Source organism: Jaculus jaculus, chromosome 15, assembly GCF_020740685.1.
Source record: "Jaculus jaculus isolate mJacJac1 chromosome 15, mJacJac1.mat.Y.cur, whole genome shotgun sequence".
Classification (NCBI taxonomy): domain Eukaryota; kingdom Metazoa; phylum Chordata; class Mammalia; order Rodentia; family Dipodidae; genus Jaculus; species Jaculus jaculus.
Window position 1 is genome coordinate 36892777 of NC_059116.1, and position 27863 is coordinate 36920639.

The following is a 27863-nucleotide window of genomic DNA, read 5'->3' on the forward strand; positions in this document are numbered from 1 at the left end:
AAGGTGTGTGCCACCATGCTTGGCAGCACTGGGAATTATTTTGCAGGTTAATGTTTTGTTTGGAATTGGCAGGAGAGTCGTGAGAACTTACTTTGTCTTGGGAAGGGATCAGAAGGTAGGGGTGTGTGAGAGACACAGAGAGAGAGCTGAGAGGGTGAGAGAGAAAGCTTAGAGAAAAGGGGTGAGAACAGGCAGAGGGAGAGTCAGGAGAGAGAGAGTGGGGGGAGAGGCTATGCCCAAGACTCCCCTGGGTTTTTTACTTTTCCAAAATCCCACAGCTCTGATGCTTAGGCAACTCAGAAAGTGACCATGCAGGGTAGATGGACAACAGACGCCTGTGACTGGACCCAGAGCCTGCGAAGAGACAGAAGCAGCCAACCCTGCCTGGGAGGTGGAGGTCTAGGGGTCCAGCCAGACTGCTGGCCAAGTCTTTCTTCCAACATATCACGCCACACCGTTTTTGATGGGTAGTTCCTGGATTTGTGTCCAGCCGGCACACACAGAGCCATCACAGCAGCTTTCATTCTGAGCACTGTGTGCCAAGTGTGTGCCATATTCCTTAAACTGACCAGCAGCATCTGGACACAAGACCCTCCAGCTACACCTCAAATACATACGTTTTATGGTGGTTTTTTTTTTTGGGGGGGATGGGTTATTTGGGCATTATGCTGAGGCACAAGAAAGACAGAATGCCCTTGTGCTGGCTCTGAGCAAGTTAGGCCTGCAGGAGGTGAAGGAAGCTAGTTGCTCGCCCGACACTCCATCCAGGCTCTGAGCTCCCCATCCAATCTGTCCAGCCTTGCACCTAAGTGGTCACTTTTGGGCCCAGCATCCCAACTGTGGGACCCTTTCCACCCTCCCGGATGATCTTTGGGACAGGAACACTGGCTTGTAACTCACAATGCGCGTGGGGAACAACCACAGGACACTCAGCCAAAAACCAAAGCCACAGCACAGAAACCACAGGACCAAAGTGTCGCTTTGGGGGAGAGGTGTGCAAGGGAGAGGGGAGGAGAGAGAACCAATGATTTCCCCCCAAAACGAAACTTAAAAGAATAAAAAAATAGAAAACTAAACAAGAAACAGAAGACAAACAAACAAAAACAAAAACAAAACAAAACACACTCCAACAGAAGGCGTTGGGGATTCACCAAACTGACAAGAGAAGCATGCAGAGAAATCTTTTTACATTCTCCCAGCATGCATCAGGCCCGTTACCATGACGACGAGGAGTGCAAAGAACTCAGCAACAACATCACCAAGGATGCAGAGGCGACCACAATGCAAGCATGGCACGTGCGCAGCCGGCCAAGGCCGGGCTGGCGCCGCTCAGGTTTTGTGTCTTTCTGGGTTTTGCTCTCACTTTGTGTTTCTGGTTTGTTCTGTTTGCTTTGAGCTTATTACACGTATTTGTTTTACCTTTTGCTTTTTTTCTGTGTGTGTCTGCATGTGTCTGCATGTGTGCATTTTGTGTGTGTGTGTCGTCAACTGTTTTCTCAGAATGTAAAAATGTGGGTAAAGAAAGTAAAAAAGAAAAAGCCACACCAACCTTCTCGAAGCTCTGAGGGATGTAAAGGGGTTTGATGCGTACAATGACATGGGAAGAAGAGAAAAAATAGGGGAGACACAGAGAGTAAAAGAGGACTTCCCAAGGCCAACAGCTGCAATAGTCTGCTTTCTCTTTTTCTTCAAACCAAAAAAATAAATTGAAATTAAAAAAGCAAACAAAAAAGAACAGTATAAACCTTCCTTCTTGCCCTCTCCTCCACTCCGCCCTGGACAGACAGAGAGCTACATTCACCCTTCTCAAGTCTCCAGACGAAATTCTGGAGTGTCTGAGAGTTAGGCAAAGATGTGGAGGCAAGATCTGCCCCATACCTGCCCCCAGAAAGAAGGGGGCTTGGTCTGGGGACCCAGATCCAGGAGCCACAGCCATGGAAGGTTCCCCTCCCTTCTTGTGCCCTCACTAATGGCCCCTCCCTAGCCCACCCCACCCGTCCATTCTTTTGAGCCCTACCAATGTTCAATGCCCCCCACCAATCCCAGTGTTGGCAAAGAAACAAGCAGGTTAGATGAGAAACGGTTGTCGGAGTCCTAGACACACTTTAACTCACCACAGTGCCGCGGCAGTCGACCACGCCCCCCAGTTCCCAACCCCCATCCCGCCTCCCTCCACACGGCCTCCTCCTCAGAACCGAGATTCAAAACCTCGGGGACCATGGGAAAGTGCAGCTGGTGGGACAAAGGAAGGGCAGGGGCCAAGGTAAGGGGCAGCCAGCTGGCTTCCCTGGTCGAGAGGGATGAGGGCTCAGTGCATTGCATGGGGGAAACTGAGGCTAGGGAAGAAGTGACCGAGTCAATCAATACACTGGGCAGGGGCAGGGCAGTTTCTGCAGTGAGCCTGATGGGAAACAACCATGGAAGACGGGAGATGGAAGAGGAGGAAGTGGGTGTCCCAGCACACCTGGGGACACCAAGAACCCCCAGCAGACAGCGTCCTTGGGGCGGAGGTAAGGGGAGTTGGCAGCCATGGACCCCAGGTCTCTGACCACAACTGAATGAAAGTTGGTCATGGATCCCAAGACCCACAACAAGGTTCCCACACACTGGGTGGCATGTCTGCCTCAGCTTGGAGCCTCAAAGCAACAGGGAGCCATGGCCCTGACCTCCCATCAGCCTGAGCATGTCCTTTCTTGAGCGAACACCAGGCTGGTTCTGGGGCAGTGGGCAGGAAGGGGCAGCTTGAACACCCAATCCCAAATCCTAGCTGGAGGGGATGGACGGGGCGGGTAGTAAAGCAGGTCAGAGAAGCAAAGCCAGCACGCGACAGGGAGGCACAGTACACCACAAAAGCAACTCAGGTGGGGAGCGGGTGGGCGGGGTGGGCAGCGGCCTACAGGCTCCCCCGGCCCTGTAGGCCCAAGACTGACCCCCCGACCCTGCCCCACTCCCTCCTACCCCTCCACCACTGTGTTCCTTAAGTCCCACAGCCCACAGGGCATCCACAGAAGTGCATGGGTTTGGGAAAGATTCCAGCTGCCCCCATTTTACAGACAAGAAAAGTGAGGTCTGGAGAAGGACATTCCTTATCCCTACATCCCTCTGTGAATGGGTTCGGGTCCTTCCTGCTCAGGTCTGTGGGGGAAGGGGGAGCCCGGAGGCTGTGAGCCCGAGGAGGGAGGGGGATAGGGCAGGATGGGTCCCTGCCTCTGACCATGGCGGCGTTCCCTACCTCGCACGTAGAGGTTGGCGGGTGAGGAGTAGCGCACGCCGGCGTTGTTGGTGGCCACACACTCGTACTTGCCCTGATCCGTCTCTTCGCTGCTCTCAATCTGCAGGGCCCCTGTGGGAAGAGGGCAGACAACTTGGCCATTGAGAGCCATGTCCTAGAAGGGTCTGGAGAATAGCCCGGCTGCCTGGCTTGGCCTGCGCTCTGTTCTGGCTGGGTTTGCTATAGGTCAGCTCAGATACTTGATCCTTGAAGCCTCCCTGGCTTGTAGACCCTATTACCCATTCACTCCATGCTGACCAGATCCCTGAAAAGCGGCCCCCCCTGACATTGTACAAGAAGCAGGTTACCAGGCCACAGAGCCAAGTTCAAGGACAAAGCTGAGGGTAGAGTGTGCACGAGTGTGTATACTGTGACTACCTGTGGGGATACTGTGTGCAAGGGCGCATGTAATGTGGCTACCTGAAAAAGTGCTGACTCTCCCTGGAAACATAGGAAAAGTTGAGGTGATGGCCACAGCCTCTGACGGTGACTCACAAAACAGTGACTGAAAAAGCCATGTAGACTTAGGGCAAACTCAGGAGCTGGCACCTTCCTGTTGGCAATGGGCACAGAAATAAGTGCCTGGAAGCCAATGGAAACAAGGCTGTGCTTCTGCAAAGGCATCTGAAGGGTTAGGAGTGCTTAAGCTCCATCACAGCCAAGGTTAAAAATGGTGGATACAGAATCAAACCCTGCGTCTCTTACCGTTAATTCCAGGTCAGCCTGGGCTAGAGTGAGGCAGGCCTCAAAAACACAAAACGAAAACACAAACAAGCCAACATGGCCTGTGCCTGGAACTTCCTGAAGCATCAGTAGCCCTAACACCTTCATGAGAACTGGGCCTAGATCTGAGGTTCTCAAGGGTCACCAGAACTTCCTCAAGTGGCATTACTGTCCTGGTAGCTGGACACGATGGCATGGGCCTGTCATTCCAGCACATGGAGGATTGACACAGGATTTCAAGGCCAGCATGGGCTATACAGGATGGACACAGGATTTCAATGCCAGCATGGGCTATACAGGATGGACACAGGATTTCAAAGCCAGCATGGGCCATACAGTGAGACTCTGTCTCATAAAAACCAACAAAAGAAAAACTACATCAAAACTTAACAATAAGGACTGGAGAGATGGCTTAGTGGTTAAGGTGTCTGCCTGTGAAACATAAGGACCTAGGTTCAATTCCCCAGTACCCAGGTAAACCAGATGAACAAGGTGGCACATGCATCTGGAGTATGTTTGCAGTGGCTGGAAGCCCTGGTGCACCCATGAGTGCCCTCTCTCTCTCTCTGCCTCTATCTCTCTCACAAACAAATAAAAAAAAATAAAAGATTATAAAAATCAGAAATAAGAGCCAGGCATGGTGGTGTATGCCTTTAATCCCAGCACTTGGGAGGCAGAAGTAGAAGGATTGCAGAGAATTCAAGGCCACCCTGAGATCACATGGTGAGTTCCTGGTCAGCCTGAGCTACAGCGAGACCCTGCCTTGAAGAACCAAAACTAAATAAATGAAATAAAAAAAAAATTTAAAAAGGGAGGGAGAATTATCTGGAATCACATACGTGACTGTTGGTATCTACATGTGAAAACAAGGCCAAGCTTCCCAGGGCTTTGAAGCCAGGTACAACTTGGAAGGAATTGTTTTCACAATGGAGCCAGATGTGTTTGAATCCCAAGCCTGGAGAGATGAGGCACTAAGCTCCCACAGTGCTCAAGACAAGCATGTGGCTCGCGGTGTACACGTGCGTCCTCAAAGACAACAAAGAATGAGCATGCACTGAGCAGGCCCAGAAAGCAGTCGTTAGGTCACACAGCAGCTTGGATACTGGGCCTAGAATTCTAGTCTTTCTCTAAGTCAGCCAGACCTGGCTTTTGAGAACGCCTGCCTCTGTCCTATCAGACTGAAGCCCACATCTTATTGCATGGGCATGCTGACGGCATGATGTGCATGGACACCCCAGGCACATGTGGGAAGGAGTACCCATTTCCCACAGCTGGAGCTGTGCATGGCCACATTTGGCCCCAGCCACAGAGACAGAGACCAGATGGACACTGGGCAAGGTGACAAGGAGACATATGACACGCTGGAAAGTGGCCCCATGGAGCCTAGGAGGTGTTGGGAGAGCGTGAGTGGCAGTTGGGTCTTACCTCGGATCGGGGTACTTTCTGTAAGGGAAGCAGAGAGAGACGTGAATGTCATAGGTGGGACTGAGGGGGCCAGGGAGGCCGGGCCAGACTATGATCCAGCCTGGGGCTTGGAACCTTGTTGGCCTGGCTAAGGAAGACAGCCAGGCCTCCAAAGGATGGGGCTAGGGTTCTGCAAGTCCGCCAGGCATGAGGGTTTCCTGGAAGAGGGGGAAGCTCCAGGATGCTAGCGGGGCCATTTGGCTCTGTGGGCAGATCTGCACTGAGGGGTTCATGACCTCCTCTCGTATGTCATTGTGAAATCTGGATGGGGAGAGGCAGGGAGCAATGGGGTCCCAGGAATCTTGTTAGCAACTGCAGTGGAGACAAGGCAGGTTAGCACTTGGGCATTGAGGAGGCAAAAGGGTCACCAACAGGCTGAGGAAGAGGAACAGGGAGGAGTTAAGGACAGGGAGGCCCTGCAGCCTCCATAACACCCGAAGGAAAAGAGGGAAAAAGGCAGACTGTCAGTCTGGCCCATGACTGCAGCTGATGGTTTGTTACTGGCTGAGGGACAAGACAACCCCAAGACCAGAGTGGAGATGCTAGCCAAGGCCCATTGTGTGGGTGGGTAGTCTAAGGCCAAAGGAAGTTGAGGGGTTTTTGACATAGCATCATGACATGGTGGTGGGGGGGGAGGGGTTGGTTCTAGCTTTTGAGCTTCCTGGGCTGGGGCTCTTACACCTGAACCTTCTTTGGCTTCCATTTCTCTTTATAGCTAAGGTCAGTTATTTGAAAGCCTCTGCCTGCTGTCATAGCGTAGAACCTGGGGAAGTCTGTTGAGAGGTGTAACACTCCAGATCTGAGGTTGTGGGAACCTGCGGGTACCCCTGATGGAGACAATATAGCTATGCTTGGATGATAATGTAGAAGCTAGGGCTGAAGAACCAGGTTTCCCAATACAGCTGCATCAACACAGCCACCATGTGGGGCAGAGGGCAACATGTCCATCTCTCTTGTTTTATTATACTGGGGATGGAAGCCAAGTACTTGCACTGCTGGATGAGTGCTCACCACCGAGCCACAGCCACTCTGAGGAGCAGAAGCGAGCAGGGAGTTCCTGTACCAAACATTCTCACATCGTAATAATTAGGCCAGCAACTAGGTTCAGAGCATTCATCCCACGAGGGTGTGGCCCAACTGTGCCGTTAAGCCCTCAGGCTGTATGAAGCCCATGGTCTGAGGGCCCTATGATGTCAGGGGGAGGGACTCTGGTAGTGTGAAGCCCGTGGTCTGAAGTCCCTCACTATGATGCCAGGGGGAAGGGCTCAGACAGTGTGAAGCCTGTGGTCTGAGGTCCCTCACTATGATGTCAGGGGGAAGGGCTCAGACAGTGTGAAGCCTGTGGTCTGAGGTCCCTCACTATGATGCCAGGGGGAAGGGCTCAGACAGTGTGAAGCCCGTGGTCTGAGGTCCTTCACTATGATGTCAGGGGGAGGGGCTCAGACAGTGTGAAGCCTGTGGTTTGAGGTCCCTCACTATGGTGTCAGGGTCTTTTTACCCTTGTCTCCTTCGGGTGCGCCTGTCTGCCGTGCATGGTGCGTGGCTGGGGAGGACTGGTGGTAGCGGGTGGTCCAGTAGGAGAGCAGTTAGTACACATGCCACACAGACTGGGTCTGTTACTGTCATGGTGGCTGTTAGTGTGGGGGAAGGGGCGTTAGTTGTTGACACAGAAAAGAAGTCAAACTTACCAAAGGTTTCTGAACGTTAACACAGGGAAACAAGAACAGAAAACAGTGCAGTTAATGGCGGTGACTTTGAATGCTGGGGGCTCACGGGGCAGGAAACAGAGGTGGATGACCACGGGTGGGGATGGGCCACAGAGTGCTTGTTGGCTTAGCACTCAGTGTGTGCCTGGCTCTGTACCACAGGCGAAGATCACAGAGGCGCCTGGTGAAGGCAAGGGCCCGGAGTGTGGCCATCTGTCCAGCCGAGCTCTGGGCCTGGCTGCAGAGCCACTCCAGGGGTTGGTACTTGGCTGGGGAGGATTGCAGGAGAGAGTGGACGGCCCCTCAGTGGCAGCAAGGGGCAAGGGAAGGCCTTGCCCCAGGCAGGCCAGCAGCTTTGGAGGCAGACCTTAATGGAAAGAAGGCACAAAAGTATATGCAGGAGATGGGGGGGGGTTATTCTAGGTGAGATGTGGGCCAGGAAACTACATCTGGACATAGTCACACACAATGACTGTCTATGCAGAGTACTGAGACACAATCGCATGCAGCTCCCGATGCACATGTCTCCAGAAGGGTGGATGGAGCTGTGTGCATGTGGAGTGCAAGAAGGCGAGTGATGAGGACACACACGTAGCTGAGGGCCTGGCCCACAGGAAGCCTGAACACACTCACATGGACAAGGAACACAGCACACACATGATGTCCCAAACGGACAGATGGACAGACACACAAGCTCACTGATGGGCCACATGGAGCCTATGTTGACAAGCACCGTGAACCATCTATCCCCGTGGCCAAGGCGTGGCTCCAACCCAAGGGCACCCAGCCTAGCTCAGGCTAGGACAAATGGCTTGACACCACGACACCACGGTTGTGGTTCTGCTGCTTCAGGACCAGGAGGGGACACTCTCTCCCTACAGGCCACCTGTTGGTAGCCTGTCAGCTTTGTCACATCTGAGCTTTGGCATTGGACAAGCCTGCATGCCACTACCTAAGCCCAGCTTCCCACACTCCTACCTGTCTGAGCCCATGAAGACCTCTCCCTCCTGTCTGCTATGGTTCCATTGGTTCAACTACCCATGCCTCATATACCCCCTCTGAAGGTGGCCCCCCTTCCCACTCCCCCTGACCCCCATCACCTTGGCTTACTGTCGAGTCTTGGAGCCACCCTGCCACTGTGGTCAGCTACAGCCCTTTGTCCTCTTACCCATCTCTGTCCGTCATAGTCAGACGCTGAAGAACTTTCCTCCTACCATCCTCCATAGCTCCCTACGTCTCCTACATGTGTGAACCCACTTATGCCACTAACAGGTGGCTTTGGGAACGGTCTTTCTTGGTTTGATTGTGGCTGTGCCCACGCACCAACTGATCCTGGCCAGGTCTCAAGGCTCCCCTCCCTCTCCTACCCTCTGTGGCCATGCATGCCCACCTGACCGCAGCTGTTTGATCCGCCCATTGCTGGCACTGGGATCCACGGGCAGGAAGTCCTTAAACCAAGTGATCTCAGGGTCAGGGTTTCCACTGGCGGCACAGAGCATTGTGGCTGTCCTCGTGCGCTCCACCACCTTCAGTTGTGGGCCCATGTCGATATTGGGGAAGCCAGGGGGCAGCTGGTCCTCTGCAGGGGTGGAGATGGAGGATAAACAGGACAGTGATCTGATTATGGCAGGGAACTCCCTACAGCTGGGGCTCAGGGACCAGCCGGCCCAGGTGACCTCAGTCCTGAGGCCCCTTCTTCCCACTGCTTCTCTATTATGGTAGGGACACATGAGAACTCTCTCCTACCACCCGTCCTTCACAGCTCTCCATTTCTCCCTCAAAACAAACTCTCCTGGGTGCTCATGCCCGTTGTAGGCAGTGGAGGGCCACAGGCTATACTGAGGTTTTCAACTGAAGACAACCCAGCTTCCCCGGGGGTCATGGGACAACAGGTGTTACTGGGTGGCTCTGAGTGGGTAAAGGCTACACAGGGCCCTCAACATCTCGAGGGGTGACCTGTCCATGGGTCATCAGGTCACAGTCAGCAAGTATAGCCACCACCCTTCCATGGTCCCTACTGAAAGCCACCAAGTCTCTCTCTGGTATCCTTTCCCCATTTCTGCCTCCCCTTCATTATCCCAATGTCCTCTGAAATTAGCTTCTTGCTCTAGATCCTTCCAGAACCCAATGTCACCACAGGGTCCCTGGACCTGGTACAGGGCCCAGCAAGCAAACCACATGGTTAGAAGTCATGGCCCTGGACTGAGATCCCAGAGCCAGGGAGCTGAGGTAGGAGGACCATGAGTTCGAGGCCAGCCTGGGCTTCCAAAACTAATGTCACTGAGGACCCACCCTTACCTTGACTTCAGACTTTCCCACCTCCTAGAGCTGTGGGAACGCGCATTTCTGTTGTCTATTTCTGGCTCTGTGGCACTCAGCGTGGCCTGCACTGAGCCCCTCAGTGAGCTCACACGAACGTGAGCTGACTCGTCACCGCGCTAGAAGAACTGAGATGCACACGAACTTGTGGGCAACTGGCGGCATGTCAGTGCAACATGGATGGGCCAGGGAAAACACCCCCAAGTCCTGGGTTGGGTGACTGGTGGTTCCCAGGGATGGGGACTAAGGAGGGTCATAGAGCAGGTTCTGAAGTGCTAGGAGCAATGGCAGAAGGCTGGGAATCTACAAATCACCAAGAGGGACCCATGTCACTATAGATGGGACACAGAAGCCAGCAGGGGTCACAGGACCTAAGAGGGAACAAAATCCACTGACCAAGTTCAAAGAGAAAGATGGTGTAAACCAAGGGCTGCAATCTCCAGCCTCCTGTCTGGTTTTGTTAATCAAGTTTTATTGGTACAGTTGTTGACACTGGTTTCCTTGTCTCTGGGACGGGTTTTTTGCTAGGATAGAGATCAATTTTTGTGATGGGGAACATGTGGCTTGCGGGACTGAAAATATTTGCTGTCTAGTGTGTGGTGGCAGAAGTGTGGCATTTCCAGGTAAAGCTGGTGCCACTTCTGGCATCTGAAAGAAATGACTGAAATGACCAGAAAGGACATCACATGTGACAAGGTGGTGGCTGGGGACTGAGACACCACCGTCCTGGGAGGCATGCAGCAGGGGGATGAGGCAAAGCAAGGACCAAAGTGTGCAGGGGCTGGAATCAACTCTATTACCGCAGCAGGGCCACAAGGTTTTTGTGATGCCCGGTGCGGCTCTATATAAAAGGAATACAGCCTAAGCTCCAAGTCCTAGATGCTGACCATGTGCTTAAGAGGGGAAACTAAGGCTCAGGCGAGTGTACAGGATGTGATGGGGTATGTCCACATTTAAGTGTGAGGAGCCATGGGGAGGTTCAGAAACAATGCCAGTCATGGCCCAGAGCATTTAATTCAAGCAGCACAGGAGGTATGCATGTCATCAGATGGGGGTGAAGGGGCACGGGTGGTAGGAGGAGCTACGGCAGCCGAGATGAGGCAGGAGGCTTGGCTAAGGGACCTGGGGTGGGGGAGGCAAGGACATCCTGGGACCTCAACAATCCAGGAACAAAGAGAGGAGGCAAAGAGGCTGGAAGTAGCTGGGGGTGTTCTCCTTAGATTAGTGTGTATGGACTTGCAGTGGCCTCTCAGCTCTGGAGTACTGACAGTGGGGCTGGCACAGAACCACAGGCAGTTGGCTGCTTTTCTGTGCCCGCGAAAGGTCACAGCAAAAAATATCTCAGGGAGAGGAGGGGCTGAGGCCTCCCAGCTTTGCTGTCCCACCACGAGGCAGCATGGCTGGCTGTCACTGTAGAGACCCTTGTCAGGAAGTGATTAAGAATTTCCAAGCATTAGCCAGGCATGGTGGTGCATGCCTTTAGTCCCAGTACTCAGAAGGCTGAGGTAGGAGGACTGCTTTGAGTTTAAGGCCAGCCTGAGAATATAGTGTGAATTCCAGGTCAGCCTGGGGCTAGAGCAAGAACCTACCTTGGTTAAGAAAGAAAGAAAAGAAGGAAGGATGGAAGAAGGAAAGAAGAGAGGAAAGAAGGAGAAAAAGAGAAAGAGACAGAAAGAGAAAGAAAGAAAGAAAGAAAGAAAGAAAGAAAGAAAGAAAGAAAGAAAGAAAGAAAGAAGGAAAGAAAGAAGGAAAGAGAGAAAGAAAGCCAGCCAGCCAGCCACAGCAGGAGGGTTCTGGACCACACTCATGGAGACAGTCCCGGGAGCCCAGTACCTCGGAGGACAGTGAGCTTGGCGTGCACGGTGATCTCCCCGGCTGAGTTCTGGGCCACACACTCATACACATTCTCATCGCGGGGCGTCCGCAGTGGCTGGATCCTCAGCACAGCCCCCGAGCTCTCGTCAAACTCGATGGTCTTGGTGGGAAGGAGCAAGGACAGGGTGAGACTGGGATCCTGGGACAAAGCCAAGCTGGGGGCCCGTACAAGCAAAGGGGTTACGAACATGTAGGTGGCGACAGGCGATATAATGACCTGTGACAAGTTTGGGTGGCAGTGCAGGACATAGAACACATATGTACATGTATGTGCATGCGTGCGTGTGTGTGGACTCAGGGGCAGCAGACCGAAGGAGTCCGTGGGGAGCTCGGGAGCACAAGACAGGCAGAGATGGGGTGGGAGCTGCTCTGACTTCAGAGGTGGCCCCATCTGCAAGAGGGTGGTTTTCAGTTGAGGCCACCCTGCCCAACTCACCTCAAAGCGCTGAGAGTTGACCTTCTTGCCCTTCTTGTTCCAGGTCACCCGTGGCTTGGGGTCACCCGTGGCCTGGCACACGAAGGAGGCCACACCCCCCGACACTCCTATCTGGTCCTTGGGTTCCTTGATAAACCTGGGTGGCTCTGGGGGTTCAGCAAGAAGAGGGAGGCTCTAGGGGATCCCTTTGGGAAACGCTTTCTTCACAGGGGATGACCAGTTAACCCTGATGTGCCCAGGAAAAGAAGGTCTGGTTGACTCTCCTAATGGGACAAGTGGGAAAGCCACCACAGGAACTGTGGCAGAATGTGACCACAAAATATGGCTCAAGGCAGCATTCAAACCCAGAGCCCTGGAGAGTGGTCAGAGTTGGAGTTGGGCTCAGAAAGGAAACACTGGGAAAACTGAGGCACGGTCCTGAAGAAGCACACCTGGGCATCTGTTGGGGCCAACAACCTCATCTGACACCACCCCCCATGACTGCCTGTGCTCTCCTCCCCAAAGTGCTGATTCCAGGGCACCTACTCTGGTGCCTTCTGGGCCTCTATCATCTGTACCTGGAAAAGGCTAGGTGACCAGGAAGAACTGTCCCCCTGACTTCCTTTGGATTGTTTCTGTGGTCACCCCGTCACCCTCAGGGATACAAGAGTCCCACCCACAGCCTTGCTACAACACAGTTGATAAATGCAGACACTTTCTGGGGCAGGCCCCACAGTCAAGGCTAAACACGACTTACAAAGTCCCTCCACTCCTTGGAATTGACCAACAAAAGGGGATACATGCTTTGTGTTTCTTTTGAGAGAGGGTTTCACTGTAGCCCAGGCTGGCCTTGAACTCACAGCAATCTTCCCACCTTGCTTCTCAAGTGCTGAGATTAAATGAGAGCACCACTATACCCAGCCAAAAAGCTAAGTAAAGATTAGTTATGGAGAACAACACTGGGTATCTGCACTTTCAGGAGAAGCTACAAGTGGCTAGAGTGGGTACATGGGCCTCATGGGTTCTCCCAGAAACTTCTGGAAAGTTTCCATTGTTCCGAAGTATAGAGCATCTCAAGAGGCCTTCAGGTTCCAGGTCTGGTACCCACAGGCCCTGCCTGCTCCTAGGCACCCCTCAAAGCAGTCCCTTCCTCAGTGGGTCATCAACCTTGCCTCCCTTGGGGAAGGCCCTGTTCATGGTGATATGCCTGTCTGTGCTCTGATTGCTCCCACCCTCTTTCTTTATTCTTTTCCTTCCCTCCCTCCTTCATTTCTGCTCTTTCCATCTCTCTCAAATAAACATTAAAAAAGAGAGAAAGGGGGCTGGAGAGATGGCTTAGCAGTTAAGGCATTTGCCTGCAAAGCCAAAGGATTCCAGTTCCACTCTCCAGGACCCATGTAAGCCAGATGCACAAGGGGGCACATGCATCTGGAGTTCGTTTGCAGTGGCTGGAGGCCCTAGCGCGCCCATTCGCTCTCCTCTCTCTCTCTCTCAAATAAATAAAAAAAATATATATTTTACAAAAGAAAAACCAAATAGCTGGCAAGGTTGTCTCTGCAGTAAAGGTGCTGCAAAACCCAATGACCAGGGTGTGATTCCCCAGTACCCACGTAAAGCCAGACACACACAGTGGTGCGTGTGTCTGAAATTCATTTGCAGCAGCTGGGGGCCCCGACATGTCCATTCATATTGTGCATGTGCACACGCGTGTATCTATTTACTTGCAAACAAATAAATAAAAAAGAAAATGTAGCTGACCCCCATTGTATAAGCATAAGAGTCCCTCTGAACCTGCACCTCACACAGTTCCTCAGACAACTCAGAAATGACAGGCCCAAGATTTGAACCTGGGTGTCTCCAAGCCCACATCACATCCACATCCTGAAACCAACGAAGGCAGATGTCTGGCTCCATTTCAGTCCCTGGGCCCCTCCTCCTGCTGCTGCCCACAGGAATGGTCACATGTCCTCAGCCAAAGGACATGGGGAAAAGCCACTGTGGCTGGGTCACGGTCCACTCTGGAGCTTTTGGGAGAAGCAGCTTGGCGGGGAGCCTCAAGAGAAGAGCACGCCCCTCACACCCTCCAATCCTAAGCAACATGGAGCAGGACCAGGTCATTATCTGGGCTGAACCCTCCCCCGACATCCTTCTTGCTCCAACAGCAGCTTGGCCAGCAATACCCTCAGGGGCCCCTTCAGACCCCTACTACAGCCCCCATATCCTTCAGCAGGCCACCCCCCGGCATACTCACTCCTCTCCTCTGGGTTTGATGACCCCACCAATGCAGGGTCCTGCCCGCTTGTCCCTAAGCCCAAAGCCCTCCATGCTAACCAGACATCTTCCTTAGTCTGTCCCTGGTGGCTCTAATGCCTGAGCCAGCCCTGCAGAGCTTCCCACCCACAGCAGATTCCTGGACTCTCAGCCTGGCACACATGGGCCCCTCTGTTTTCAAAGGGGCTGAGACAAGACAACCACCTTGGAGCCTGTGAGAGCCAGGCCCAGCTCCGGGAGACTCAGACCCTCCAGCACTGCGCCTATTCCCCTGCGGGTGGAGTTAAGATTCTTTCAGGTCTTGCAGACAGCTTGTGTTAGATCAAGAGGGCTTGGCAGCAGGGCTACCCCAGCTCTTAGAAGAAGAGCGGGAAGAAATCCGGAGCCCACCCCCAACCCCCGCGGCCTGGTTGGCCTTGTTTCTGTTTTCCCATTTCAAATTCTACAGAAAGTTTCTAGTGCCAGAGTTGGTGTTCCACCCACCCCAACCCCCTCACCCCGGGCCAGCCCCACAGAATCCTGGGAAGGCTCCCTGGCCCCAGTGTTGTTTTCTGCAGCGGACATCACACAATTTGGCCTGGTAAACATGCTAGCTGCCTGGCCACAACCCTTCAGCGCCAATGGTGCCCACCTGCATGTTCTCAGGGACCCAGGTACCTCTGCTCAGGCCCAGCTGCTGCTAAACAGGGACCAGGGGGAGCCCGTGCCCCTCCCATGCCCTGCAGTACCACAGACGTGGGAGATCCACAGGGCAGTTGAATGGAGACCAGGGGCTCACATTTCGGCCAGGCCTCCTCTTCACCAGCCACCTAGACCTCCTGTCTGGTTTTGGGCTCCCACACAAGGCACCCAAATTTGTCTTCCACACAGTAGCCAGAAGGTGCCATGACCACAGGGTCCATACCCCCTCGTCCACCCACAGCCCCCCACATCTCCCACCTCCCGGGGGTCAGAGCCTAGGTCCTCCCTCCTCCCTGTGCTGCACACACAGAGGACTCCTTGCTCATCCTGCCCCAGGGCCTTTGCACAAGCTGCTAGTCTCACTTGTAGGGTTGAAATCTCAGGACAGCCAATTCCTGGGTGTGACTTAAACCATACTGTGCCTCAGTTTCCCCAGCCTTAGAATGGGGATGATGACAGCATTTGCCTTGCTGAGCTAAGGTGGCTAATCTGGAAGTTGGACACATTTACTAAAAAACAACATGAAAAGGAGAAAAATCCCAAGTGGCTGAGATGGGCATGGGCATCTCCAGCACTGTTACCATTAGGCTCGCTGACTGCTGCAGGCCCACTGTGTGCCAGGCTGGACCTATCATGTGCCTCATCACAGGGACATTAGTATGGGACAGTGCCACATCTCCAGTCAGCTGATCAGGCTGGTAAGGCAGGGGGAAAGCTGAGTCACTGATCAGCGGTCACAGTGGGTGAGCAGCAGACCCAAGCCCACCTTCTTGCCACAGCCCCACCCACCCTCTGTACCTGCACAGGCGCAGCCCCCCACCCCAGGATGTCAGTCTGACACTGGGCCAAAGTGAACCCAACACTGTTCATCCTAAGAGGCCATCATGTGGTCTTGTCAGTCTTCACATGATACCAGGTACTGTTTATGAATACTGAACACCTACCCAGCCATAAGACCTCAACCCCGGCACCCTCTTGCCCTGCTCCTCCTGGGAGGGCCCATCTTGAATCAGGAATTGCCCCTGCTGTTGTTGCCTTTGGAACAGCACTACTATTTAGCTGGGAGTCTCTTGGGGTCCAGTGCATATTGCTTGGTACACAGGGCACAGAACTTCTGTTTGGTTGTAAGTTCTGGGGTAGGGGCCATGCACCCCAAAATGTGAACACATGCAGCCACCCCATCTGGCCTCTTACCTTCTGCCGTGCAGCCCCCGGCCAGTAGCACCAGGAAGAGACCCACAGGACCCACCACTGATGTCACACCAGGACCCCAGGCGGGCGCCATACTTGGTGGCACCCTCCGCCCTGGCAGGGGGACGGTCCCCCGTCCCTCACTGAGAAGTATCAATCAGAGTGTCAGGAGGGGCAGCGTCTGTGGAGAGAAGGGCAGGCAATGTGAGGAGGGCCTGTGGGGAGGAACCTTCCTGGAGGCGGTGTGGGGGTGCGAGGGGAGAAGATGGTCACGGGCAAAGAGGGAAGTCACGTCCCGTGGATGGTGAGTGCCACAAGCAGAGTGAGCCTACCCCAGCTGTGTTCCCACCTCTGCTTCATGCAGAGTTCTCCACACGCAACACCAGCTGCCCTGCCCTGGGTTAACACCTGCCGTGGCTCCTGTCACCCTGGGGAGTCATGCCCATGCCACTCCATGAGACTTTGCAGGTGCACCCCATGCTCAGGTGTGTGTCTCCTCTCAGCTGTCACCCCACTGTACCCCCCAGAAAGGACCCAGCCACTCTACAGCACTTTACCCTGTCATTCAGTCTCCGCGTCTCCCAGAAGAACCCAAGCTTCCAGGCAGAATGTACCGCAGGCATACCTAGAACTCAGGACCACCCTCGATCCCGGGCCCTGGCGTCCACTCCAGCCGATGCCAGAGCAGAAGGGCTGGGGGAGGCATCAGAAGGCCCTTGCGACCCTGTCCATCCCACACCAGCTTCCGCCACACCCTGGGCAGGCCCAAGCTGTGGCCACAAGGACTAGAGAGGCAGATAATGACCAATGAGGTGACTCTGTGATTCTGGATCCCAAAATACCCAGCTGTGGTCACCTCACCCAGGCCTGGGTGGCTCCAGGGGAGGGCTGGGCCATGATGGCTGGGCCACAGCCCAGGGTGCTGGGCAGAAAAGACAAGAGTACAGTGAGGGAGGGCCCGAGTTCAATACACACACAGTCAGACCACAGATAGATGGGGGAGGGCAGTACACAGTCACAGGCCATGGAAATGGAGACACCCTCACTTCCTCCCATGGACTAAGGAGACCACGAGCCCAGCCACATAGAAAACCATGAATACCGACCAAGTCAGACAGGTTCACAGCTGGAGTCACTCACTACAAGGCAAGTGTGAAGGACAGCACAGCAAGGCCACGGCCATTAGACATGCGCATGGGGTCACAGTCAGGTGGGCTGTGTGCATGCACAGGCCACGCGTGGCTTAGGGCACACCTTGGGATGGGGTGCCACACAGTCAGGCTGGCCCAACACGGATGAATGTGCAAAGCAACACCCTTGTCTGCACACAATGGAGACAGAGCCAGGCCACCAACTGCACCATCATGTCGTCAGACCACATGCAAGCACTGGGGACCAGGAAGACAGAAACAAGGAGCCCAAAGCACAGCTTTTTCCCTGGGACCCACCCTGTGTCCTCTAAGAGCAGAAAGGGGCAGTCTGGTGAGGGAACAGAGTGACCACAGTGGCCACCACACCCACAGAGGAACATCTGCATGGCTATATCTGGGACTAGATGGGTCAGGCCCAGGACACTAGATAGGTCTTCTGAGACCTTCTGGGGAAACTGAGGCAGTAAGCCAGCCCACAGCCCTGGAAGTTTGGGTAAGGGTCACCTGGATTCTGTCCCAAGTGGGGACAGGTCCCCAGGCCCAGTGCCTTCTAAAGTGGGTGGCTGGTATTCCGGCTGCTCCAGCTCTGGGGTCCAAGCCTGACTGAGCTTGGCTCTGTGGAGCAGTAGGTCCCCTGCAGTGGAGTGGGGTGATGGGAGTGTCTGAGGACTGGGTGCAAAGACCACCTTCGGGGCCTCTGATGCTGCATCCCACTGAGACCCCTGGCAGAGGTCATCGGCTTGAATCTATCTGCTTCTTACCCAGCCCGTCACTGCCCCCACTTGAGCCCTGGTCTCCCAGATCCAGCCCTCACCCCACACGGTCTGATCGTCCCTCCAGCCAGAAGGTGCCATAAAGCCCCAAGTCCATGCCCTTCCTCCTCCACCCACAGCCCTCACTGGGTTCAAAGCCCAAGTCCTCCCTGAAGCCACCAGGTCCTGCCCGCCCTGCCATATCTCCTCCCTCCCTGCAGACACCTGGGCTTTACTCTGCTCCTCCATCACCCAGACTCAATCCTGCCCCAGGGCCTTTGCACAGGCTGTGTTCTCTGCCCCAGTCTTTGTACATACGACTGAACTTAATGCCACTAATATTAATCCGCAGGAGGACTGAGGCAGGGGCAGCAACCTCCCTGGGTTGACAGGGCCACTGAAGAAGTAGCTGCCCATGAAGGCGGGGGTTAGGCCATAACAGTCTGTGGTAAAAACAGCTGAGCAGGGTATGAGGGATCAGGAGGGTACCAGTCACCAGACCTGGCCATAAGCCAGGAGCATTCTCTGCTCAGGATGGAACAGGTCAGAGATGGAGCCCCACTTGCTCTACAGAGGGAAACCTGAGGCTTAGGAAGGAACTAGGGCTCTCCAAAGTCCCCAGCTGGGATGCACTCTTGGGTAGGCACAGCTGCCACTGGGGCTCCCACGCTACATTCACAGGGATGTGTGGTGCCATGCTACGGGTCACATGGTCCTAGAGCTGGCTCTGCGTGCCCACATGGTCAGGAAATATAAAAGGGTGATTCTAACTCAGTACTGGGGGTACACAGACTGTCACCCACACAAGGCGGGCTCTCTTCCTCGCCAGGGATGCCTAAGGAGCCTTCCTGGCTCTGGATGTGGCCATTGTCTGAGGACTTCCCTGCTAGGTCCCCCACCTGCTGGTGGCATAGGCAGAGGACAGAGAAAAGACCCGTTAGCAGAGCAAACTCACTTTCACACCCTCATCCACCGAAAGTTCCCATCACCAGGAGCCCTCTTTTCATAGACTCAAAGCCCTCAGGAGTGGGGGGTGCTTTCCTGGATCCTGGTTTGTCATCCAAGAAAGCCCAGGGCCTGAACCACCTTCCCAAGCACCCTTCACTGGGGTCCTCTGGGTCTACCCACTTGGAAGTAGACTCAGGTGGGCACCACCCCTTCCTAGAACCAGCTTTAACTGACTTGATTCACAGTAGGATGGTAAAAGTCTTAGGGCATTGTCCCCAGGGGACCCCAAGGCCAGGAATAATGGGTGGGGTAGAAAGCCAGGCCAGGTCCCATAGAGAGAAACTGGTCATGTGCCACTGTGATTCCTACTGGGGGATGCTGTCCCCAGAAACACACAGGAAGGAGCAGGTAGGAGCTGGTGGCCAGCTAGGCCCTGTGCTGGTTTCTGGGAAGCCAAGGTCTGGCTGGGTGCCTCCTGTTTGGCCCCTGCTGCCATCTTTTCCCATGGTGCTGCCATCCCCACCAGGCAGCCTGTCTCCCAGTTGGTCCCAGAACCATCCTTCAAGCCCCAAGATGCTCACCTCTGCTAGGCACAGATTTGCCCTACTCCCCGCTCTCTAACCCTCTCTGTGCACTGACCTGTTTCCCACCCCAGCCTCTCTCTTCTGCCCCTGTACTGTCCCTACTTGCTGCCCTGCTGGCTCTCGGGAGTTTTGTGTACTGATGCCACCACCCAGCACATCCTCCTTGCTTTCCATAACCACCTGCATGCATGCCCAGGCCTCAATGAACAACCCAACCTGGGTCCTAACACCTCCATGTGTACTTCGATGAACCCAGTGCCTAGCCCTCACTGGACATTTTATCCATGTCACTTCTCTGTCCTAAAGAGGATAAGGGAAACTGAGGCTGCAACTCTAGAGAGACCAAGGTGGGCTTTGTGCAGGATGCAACTTCTTCCCAATTGTAGAGGGTCCTAGGAAACTCGGCGGCCTGGACGATACAGGAGTATCCTGATAGAGTCAGGGGTGTCCAGTGAGGCCTCTGCACGCAGTAGGCGCTCGGCGTGTGCACGTGGAGACGGGCAGCAGGGTGGGCAGGAGGCCCTGGGGGTCACCAAGTCCAGGTCCTGGCCCGTGACGACAGGAAGCCGGACAGGTGTGGGATCCATCCGGGTGACCAGAGCCCGGCCCGACCAGGACGGAGAAAAAGTTTCTGGAATGCGGGCTCGGGCAGGCAGGCGCCCCTCCCCCGCGCGCGCAGCTCCGCCCGGGAGGGGGGGAGGAGAGGAGAAGGGGGAGGGGGAAGGGAGGGGGAGGGGAAAGAGAGGGGGAGGAGCGCCGGGATAACGGTCTGGCCGGGTCCCAAGTGCGGGCAGGGGGGAGAATCCCGGTTCTGCGGCGAGGAGGGGGCGAAGCCCAGATCGGACGCCGGCCGGGACGCGAGTGGACGGGGCGCACTCACCGCGGCTCCGAGGTCCGGTCGTGGCGCCCTCCTCGCCCTCGCCCTCGCCCTCCGTCCGCGCCCCTCAGGCAGCAGCGCGGCGCGGAGGCCGCTCCGTGGGCGGGGCCAGCGGGGCGGGCGGGGCTCCCGCGGGGCGGGCGGGCGACGCTAAGGCTTCCTCGGGGCGGAGCTCCCCGGACGCTGGGGCGGAGCTAGAGGCGTGGCTGACAGTGGGATGGGCGGGCTGCGGGAGAGGTCCCCGGGCTCCAAAGGATGGGGTGAGGGTGAGACTGAGGACGTGGGCCCCGGGCCGGAAGTGAGGCGGGGGACCCCCGCTGCAGGCACTGGGAACCTCAGAAGGGGCCGATGCAGCCCTGGGCGGCGCTGCTGGTTCCCTCCACCCAGCCTCCACCTTCGTTCCCAACGTGACCATAGTGACAGATAAGGGTGGGATGCGGGCTGGAGACCTGGCCGGGCGACCGAGGGCTCCTTACACGTGGGTTGCGCATCCCACCCAGGCCCTCGTCCCAGAAGGGGGAGGTGTGGCGCTCCGAGGCCCCCCGGGGTTCCCAGCATTGCCCCAGGAAGGGGTGGGGAGCGCAGGAAGATTGGAAGCAGATGGGCTCCTCCCGGCCAGCCCGTGTCACCCGATCCCGGGGAGGGAGCGGAGAGCGGCCCAGCCCCGCTGCAGCCAATCTCCGGGTTCTACTGCGCGGAATGCGGCTTTCAAAACGGGCTTCAGATGAAGCGAGGGGAAAGGAGGTCCGGCGGGAGGAAACCCCGGCGCTCCTCCCAATCCTGGGCCCAGATGGCTCTGGCCACCAACATGCAGGAACAGAGAGGCAACTGGTACAAGGTCATCAGCCATAGGCCAAGTACATGCTGGGCTGGGGGTCCCAGAGAAGAGCAGATCCTCAGCACCTCCCTGCATGGCGGGCCAGAGGGTTGAGACCGGGGTCACCATCCCAGGCGGATCTTGTCTTCTCTAGACCCCTTACTCTCATCTCAGTAGAAACGACCGGTCCGCATCGTAGGGCAGTAACGACTGCCACCCTTGTTTGAACCAAGAGAATTCTGCACCAGGGACCCCTTGCAGGGCAATTCCATTTGTGGAGTCCAATGGCCCTGCCAAAGTTCTGATGGCCTCATGCTGACTGCCTGGTTGTGGATTTGCATTGAACTCCAGACTGTGACCGCAGAGGGCAGAGCCAGCTAAATGTCTATCACCGGCCAGAACCCAGCACTCAGCACCCAGCACAGAGCCACAACGCATTCTCTCAACAAACATTCACAAGAAGGGCCAGGACCTTGCTCCACACCCCCACCCAACCTGTCCTCCCCAAAGCCACAGGGTGACACACACCGTCAGTGTACACAAACACCTGTTCAGCACCCTCCTCACAATGCCCTGGGTTCTATGAACCTACCAGTGACAGGGAGTGCCAGCGTTCTGCTGCCATAGGATGGAAGCTGGGGGAGGTGGGGCAGGGGGCATGGCTTGTACAAAGGCGCTGGGGCAGGATTGAGGCTGTACAGCTAGGGCAGAGGGAGCAAGGGGTGGAGAGGGAGGAGGGAGGGGACAGGATCCATTCATAGTGATGTGAAGAACTTGGGCAGGGAGTGGGGACAAGCACAGGAGCCCAGGTCACCAGGCATATGGGATGGGCTGGTCTAGGGAGAGGCAGAGACACTGGATTTTGGGTAGGTTTAAAGAATACAAAAGAACCCATGAATGACATCAGGGTCTGGACCACGTGGAAGGTGGGCAATGGCACTCCAGGGTGTCCTTGAACACTGGCCCCAGGAACTCCCAGAACCTCCCTTCACTATGTCCTCTGTCCACACCCAGAACACCACTGCCCTTGGAGAGGGACACCGGGCCGGAACACGTCAGCTCCTGCAGCTGGGACGTTGGGGTGTAATTTTTTTTAAATAACTTTTCTTCTAATTATAAAACAGTCGCGTGCAGCAGAAAATTAGGGGAAATCAGCAAGAAGAAGAAAATAAAAATTACCCAGAATCCATCCTTCATAGGGGGGTGAGGGAGGCAGGGCTAAGCCTGTATCGGTGCTCATTCATTCTTTCCCACCAACATGTACTGAGCACCCTCTGTGAGCAGGGCAGCTGGGGACATATAGTAGGGGAGTTCTGGACAAAGCCAGCCTTTGCTCAGGGCAAACACCCCATTGCACAATGTAATGCAGCAGTAAGAGATGTCACAAAGAAAAGAATATGAAAACTGAAATGTTCTGGGGTGACTGGGGGAGGTCCCCTCAGATTAAGGGTGACATTTGAGTTTAAACCAAGAAGGAGTAGGGTCAAATGTCTAATGGGAAGAAGAACAGCAAAGGGCCTGGGGCCACCTATTTCCTTCCAGTCTTTCTTCTCTGGGTGCAAATGCTATCATTCTGTCCAGTTCATGGCTAGTGCAGACTGGCCTCAAGCTTTCAACATACTTCCTGCCTCATTTTACTGAGTACTGAATGACAGATGTATAGTATTTTCTTCTGACATTGGAGGTGGCCATGTGGGGTCATCTGCCAGTGTTCATCCCCAAGGTAACTGATTTCCACTTGCACCCACCCTCAATGCCCAAGGACACTGTAGCCTGAGTCTGGGGCAGGTGACTTCCATGGACAAGGTAACCTCACTGGGATATTCCTGGGCTCTGGAACCTTCCTCTCTACATGGAGCTCTAGGACACACCTGGGCAGAACTCCACCCCCAGCCTCCCAGCTGTGCACAGTGCAGGGCGGCTCCTCACCCGCCTGGCATTCGTGACCCCGGGCACCAGCATGTGCTGACTGGCCTAGGAACTGCCATGCCCACAGCTCCCAGCCCAGCCCAGCCCAGCCCAAGCCAGAGCTTGGGCTGCTGCCACCACCGCAACGTCCTGGTGCTAACCTAACCCTAACCCAGACACCCGAAGCCAGCCCTGCCGTCCTCTCCTCTGGGGACATCCAGCACACCGGTCCTGAGTCTAGCGCTGTTCTCCTGGATCATCACCATGGGACTGATCTCGTCTGCACAACGCCCTCCCCCTTCCTCCCGCAGTCCTTCACGGCTCTCATCTCCCCGTTTCCCCAGGTCAGAGCCACCGTCCTCCCTCCTCCCACTGCTGCGCCACGTAGGCCTCCTGGTCGCCCCTCCACTACCAAGGCTCCGTCCTGCCCCAGGCCCTACTGCATGGAAGACCATGTCTTCTGTCTCAGGGCCTTTGCAGCGGCTGTATATTCCTCTGCACCTCTGTGATACTTTCTTTTTACCACGCAGTGGCTCCTCTAACACTCACCTCCTCAGGGACATCCAGCAGATACCTGGGGCCTAACAGCTCCCTTGTCATTCATCTCTGGATTTCATTTCTTTCATGGCTCTACTTTTTTTTCATTTTTTAAAAATTTTATTTAGGGGGGTTAGAGAGACGGTTTAGCAGTACAGGTGCGTGCCTGCAAAGCCTAAGGACCTATGTTCCACTCTCCAGGTAATTCTTAAGCCAGATGCACAAGGTGACACAAGTGCGCAAGGGTGCATATGTGCACGAGGTGGCACACATGTCTGGCATTCAACTGCAGTGGCTGGAGGCCCTGGTATGCCAATTCTCTCCCTCCCTCCCTCCCTCCTGTCTCTCTCTCATAAAAAAATTACAAAAAAAATTATTTATGGCAGGGACAGAACGGGCACACCAGGGCCTCACTCCAGACCTGCGAGTCACCTTGTGTGCATGTGTCATCTTGTGCATCTGGCTTATGTGGGTTCTGGGGTCCTTATGCTTCACAGGCAAGCACCTTAACCGTTAACCAGCCCTCATGGCTCTAATTACCTCTTCAGACACTGTCTGCACAGGCTTGACAGTCCAGTATGGGAAGACTGAGGCAGATCTCAACCCCTAGTCCAGCCTGGGCTAGAGGAAGTGACCGCAGACACTGTCACCCTAACCCCCCTACAGGGTCACAAAACACCCCATTTCAAAAGTCAGAAAGTAATGGCTACAAGCCGGGCGTGGTGGCATATGCCTTTAATCCCAGAATTTGGGAGGCAGAGGTTGGAGGATCGCTGAGTTCGAGGTCACCCTGATTGAGATTACATAGTTAATTCCAGGTCAGCCTGGGCTAGAGTGAAACCCTACCTGGGGGCAGAGAGTAACGGCTACAGAGCTAGACGCCTGTGCAAAGGCCTTGGGGCAGGTGAGCACACCGAGCACCAAACAGAAGGTCCAGAGACTGAGTGGGACGAGAATTAAAAGCGCTATGAGAGTCCTTGATGCCACATCAGTAATTTCAGAAAAGGACAACTGTCACAGTCCTACAATGATACTTCCCACCCTGAATCAGAGCTTATAGAGCACATGTGGTACACCAAGCTCCAGGATGGGTGCTAGGGACACAGGTGACCCAGGCAGAGTTCTTGGGCCTGTTGGAAAGACCAGCATCCTGCAGACTCAAGCTATGCAGGAGGGAGAAGGGCAGGTCTGCGTCCAAGGGAAGGACAACGGTAGGGAAGGGTGTTGGGGGGCAGGGAGGGAACCTAGAGCACAAAACACAGTGAGAGGGAAGAACATTTACTACCCCATAAGGGAAACACTACAGGACCAGGAGAGGCAGGCCTCAGCACCCCACACCAGCTGTGTGACTCAGGTGGGGGTATGCCCTCCCTGGGTAGTACCTTAAGATCCCAAGTCCTGAAGTAATCCAGAGCTGCACAGGAGTCTACCACTGACCACACTGTGGGCTTTAGATGGTCACTCTACTGCTGACCATGCCCCCAGCCCTCACTGTGGGTTCTAGGCTGTCACTCTACCACTAACCACGCCCCCAGCCCTCACTGTGGGTTCTAGGCTGTCACTCTACCTCTGACCACGCCCCCAACACTGGATTCTTCACCTACAGTACAAGATTCCATTGCAAGTGTCTACCAAGTTACTTACTGACTCTTCTACTGACAGACTCCTAGGTTGTCTCCATGTTTCCCAACCTCTCCAGAACTGCAGACTCTCCACATCCCTCCCTCCCTCCCTCGTTCCTGAGGAAGGCATTTATCAAGCAGGACCCCTCCCACGTGGCACAGGACACCATGTCAGCAGTCCCCAAAGACAAGATTGTGATCTTTCCAAATCCCGTTTTCATATTCCCTGTGTCTCTAAGTCCACCTCTAGGAACTCGTCCAGCAGGGACACACCTGCCAAGTGACACAGCAGAGCCCTCCTTGCCCATCAAGGGGACAGCTCTTGTGACACAAGGGTGAGAGACAGCACTTCTCACAGCATCCTCGGGTGAGTGCCAGGAAGAGGCCAGGCAAGGCGGAGAGTTACAAAACCCTTCAAGACCCCTCTCACATGTGTTTAAGGAGGGTCTCACTCCAGTCCAGGTTGCCTGGAACTCACTCTGCGGCTCAGGATGGACTTGAGCTCACAGCGATCCCCCTGCCTCTTGTTTCTTGAGTGCTGGGATTAGCAGACAAAGCCATTGCAGCCTATGGGGTGGGAGTCGCTCACAGGGTATCTCTATGTAAAATAGCGTCCAAAATGGCATTCCCCAGTTACACTGGCCACATTTCAAACCCTCCCCAGGCTTCCTGGCTTGGGTGGGGTTCACATTCATCTCCCACCAGGACTCAAAGCCTCGGGCACCTAACTGTGGGCAGACAGGCAAGTGGGCATAATGGGAAGTGGAGCGGGACAGGCTTCCTATCAGCTGGTCATGGTGGCACATGCCTATCACCCTAGCCCTCAGGAGGATGAGACAGGAAAATTGCCATGAATACCAAGCCTAGCTACACAGTCAGATTCTAACAAACCAAAATGTAATTTTTAAAGAGAGCTCTACTAGGACACATCTGTCATCCCAATACTCGGGAAACTGAGGCAGAAGGGTCACTGGCAAGGGGGAGGCCAGAATGAACTGCAGAGTGAGAACCTGGATCAAAAATAACCAAAATAGGCTGGGCGTGGTGGCACACGCCTTTAATCCCAGCACCTCGAAACACCAAAATATCAAATAAGTACATAAATTGAAAAACAGACATGGGAAGCTGAGGAGGCAGCCAGGCAGCCGGGCACCCGGGGCCAAGCTATCACCACCTCCATGACCCACCTCAGACCCTTCTGCTGAGTGGCCTGGTGGGAAGTGGGGACCTTGCAGTTAGCATGTGTGTCTCCCAAGTGAGAGCCTGGGACCCCATCATCACCAGTCGTGGTGGTGAGCTGGGTGGCTGTGTGGTCACACTCGTCATGACCAGAGTGGGCATCAAACGACCAGACCAGTTTCTGTGACATGGTCTCAGGGGACAGGGCTATGCCTGGGAATGTCCTTTTGGGGGAAGAAGACAGGAATGGGTGAGCCCCCAGCTCCCAGCCAGGCTGATATTATATTTTCATCAAGATCTCAAACAAAGGCCCATGGCCGCCCGTCAGCCCGGCTCGGGCTTTTATGGTAATCAAGGCGAATTACCCACAATGCCTGGCCAAGCGCAAGTGGTTCTTGGCCCAGATCCTAAACTAATTTTGCCATGTTCATGTGTATATAATTTTACTCACTCCCTCTCTCCCTGCCCTTCATCAGCACGAGAGCAGGGGACAGTGTGAGGGACTAGACAGAAGGGAAGGTAGATGGGGGGGGGGCAACAAGGGAACAGAATGTGGGAGGGGGGAGGCTACACCCCCGGCCAGAGCCAGGGGGCCTGGAAGGAAGCCACCGAAGCCAGAGCTGGCAGCCCTGGGCAAACACAGAGAGGAGAGGGTTGAGCCTCTGCCACTGTGTGGCCTTAGGAAAGTGCCTCAAGCTCTCTTTTTCAGAGGCCTGCTCTGTACAGCAAACCTCACTCGACCCCTGTGCACACTGGGTGCTGGTCTAAGTACTTCCATTTAGCACTAGGAGCTGCTATAACCACTCCCATTTTGTAGCCGTGGGTTTTTGTTGTTGTTGTTTTGTTTTTTGAGGTAGGGTCTCACTCTAGCCCAGGCTGACCTGGAATTCACTAAAGGAGTCTCAGGGTGGCCCCGAACTCACGACGAACCTCTACCTCTGCCTCCCGAGTGCTGGGATTAAAGGCATGAGCCACCACGCCCGGCTTGTAGCCGTGTTCTTAACTGCATTGTACAGATGGGAAAACTGAGGCTGAGAAAAAAAAAAAAAAAAGCCCACCTTAGTCTCCTCCTCATGGCTCACCTGAGCCACAGCTCCCCAGGGCTCCCACTTCCCCAGGGTCAGAGCCCGAGTCCTCCCGCTGCCACCAGGCCCTGCCCACTGTGCCCTGCGCTGAAGCAAATGGGCCTCCTTGCTGCTCCCCGATGGGCATCCTGCCCGGGGGGAGGGGGGCTTTGCTGGAGCTGGAACGCTTCCCCACACGTTCACTCTGCTCAAGCTTTGTTTAGTAACTACCTTTGGGGGAGGACATCCTACAACCCAAGGACGATGACAAGCTCCATCCTGACTCTGGAACCCACTTCCTTCTTTCCTCCATCTCCCACCTGACAGCCCCTCTGCTGGCTTCTCTGGCGAGACCGTGAACCCGCAGGCCCTGCGCGCGTCCCTGGCGGCGTCCTGCGCATACCGGTGTCCCCTAAGTCCCCCAGATGCCCGAAAGCAGCAGTTCTGAGGCAGTGGCCACAGCTGGGTTGGCCTTGGCCCCCAGATGGCAGCGGAAGTGTCCCTGCCT

General features: G+C 55.1%; 1 protein-coding gene across 21 annotated transcripts in view; it reads right to left on the reverse strand.

Moving 5' to 3' along the window:
• Window positions 1–27863, reverse strand: part of Ptprs (protein tyrosine phosphatase receptor type S) — a 77709-nt gene that overhangs the window by 38316 nt on the left and 11530 nt on the right. For 11 of the 21 annotated variants that reach the window (XM_045134660.1, XM_004654979.2, XM_045134675.1 and 8 more), the window contains 6 exons: window positions 15920–16097; window positions 11795–11940; window positions 11317–11458; window positions 8555–8743; window positions 3233–3343; window positions 1550–1561 (listed from right to left, as the gene is read on the reverse strand). In XM_045134660.1, the coding sequence (XP_044990595.1) occupies window positions 1550–1561; window positions 3233–3343; window positions 8555–8743; window positions 11317–11458; window positions 11795–11940; window positions 15920–16010 (691 nt within the window). In that variant the 5' untranslated portion in view covers window positions 16011–16097. Of the gene's footprint in view, window positions 1–1549; window positions 1562–3232; window positions 3344–8554; window positions 8744–11316; window positions 11459–11794; window positions 11941–15919; window positions 16098–27863 lie in introns of those variants that run through there. The other 10 variants (XM_045134676.1, XM_004654981.2, XM_004654980.2 and 7 more) reach the window with 1 other exon arrangement.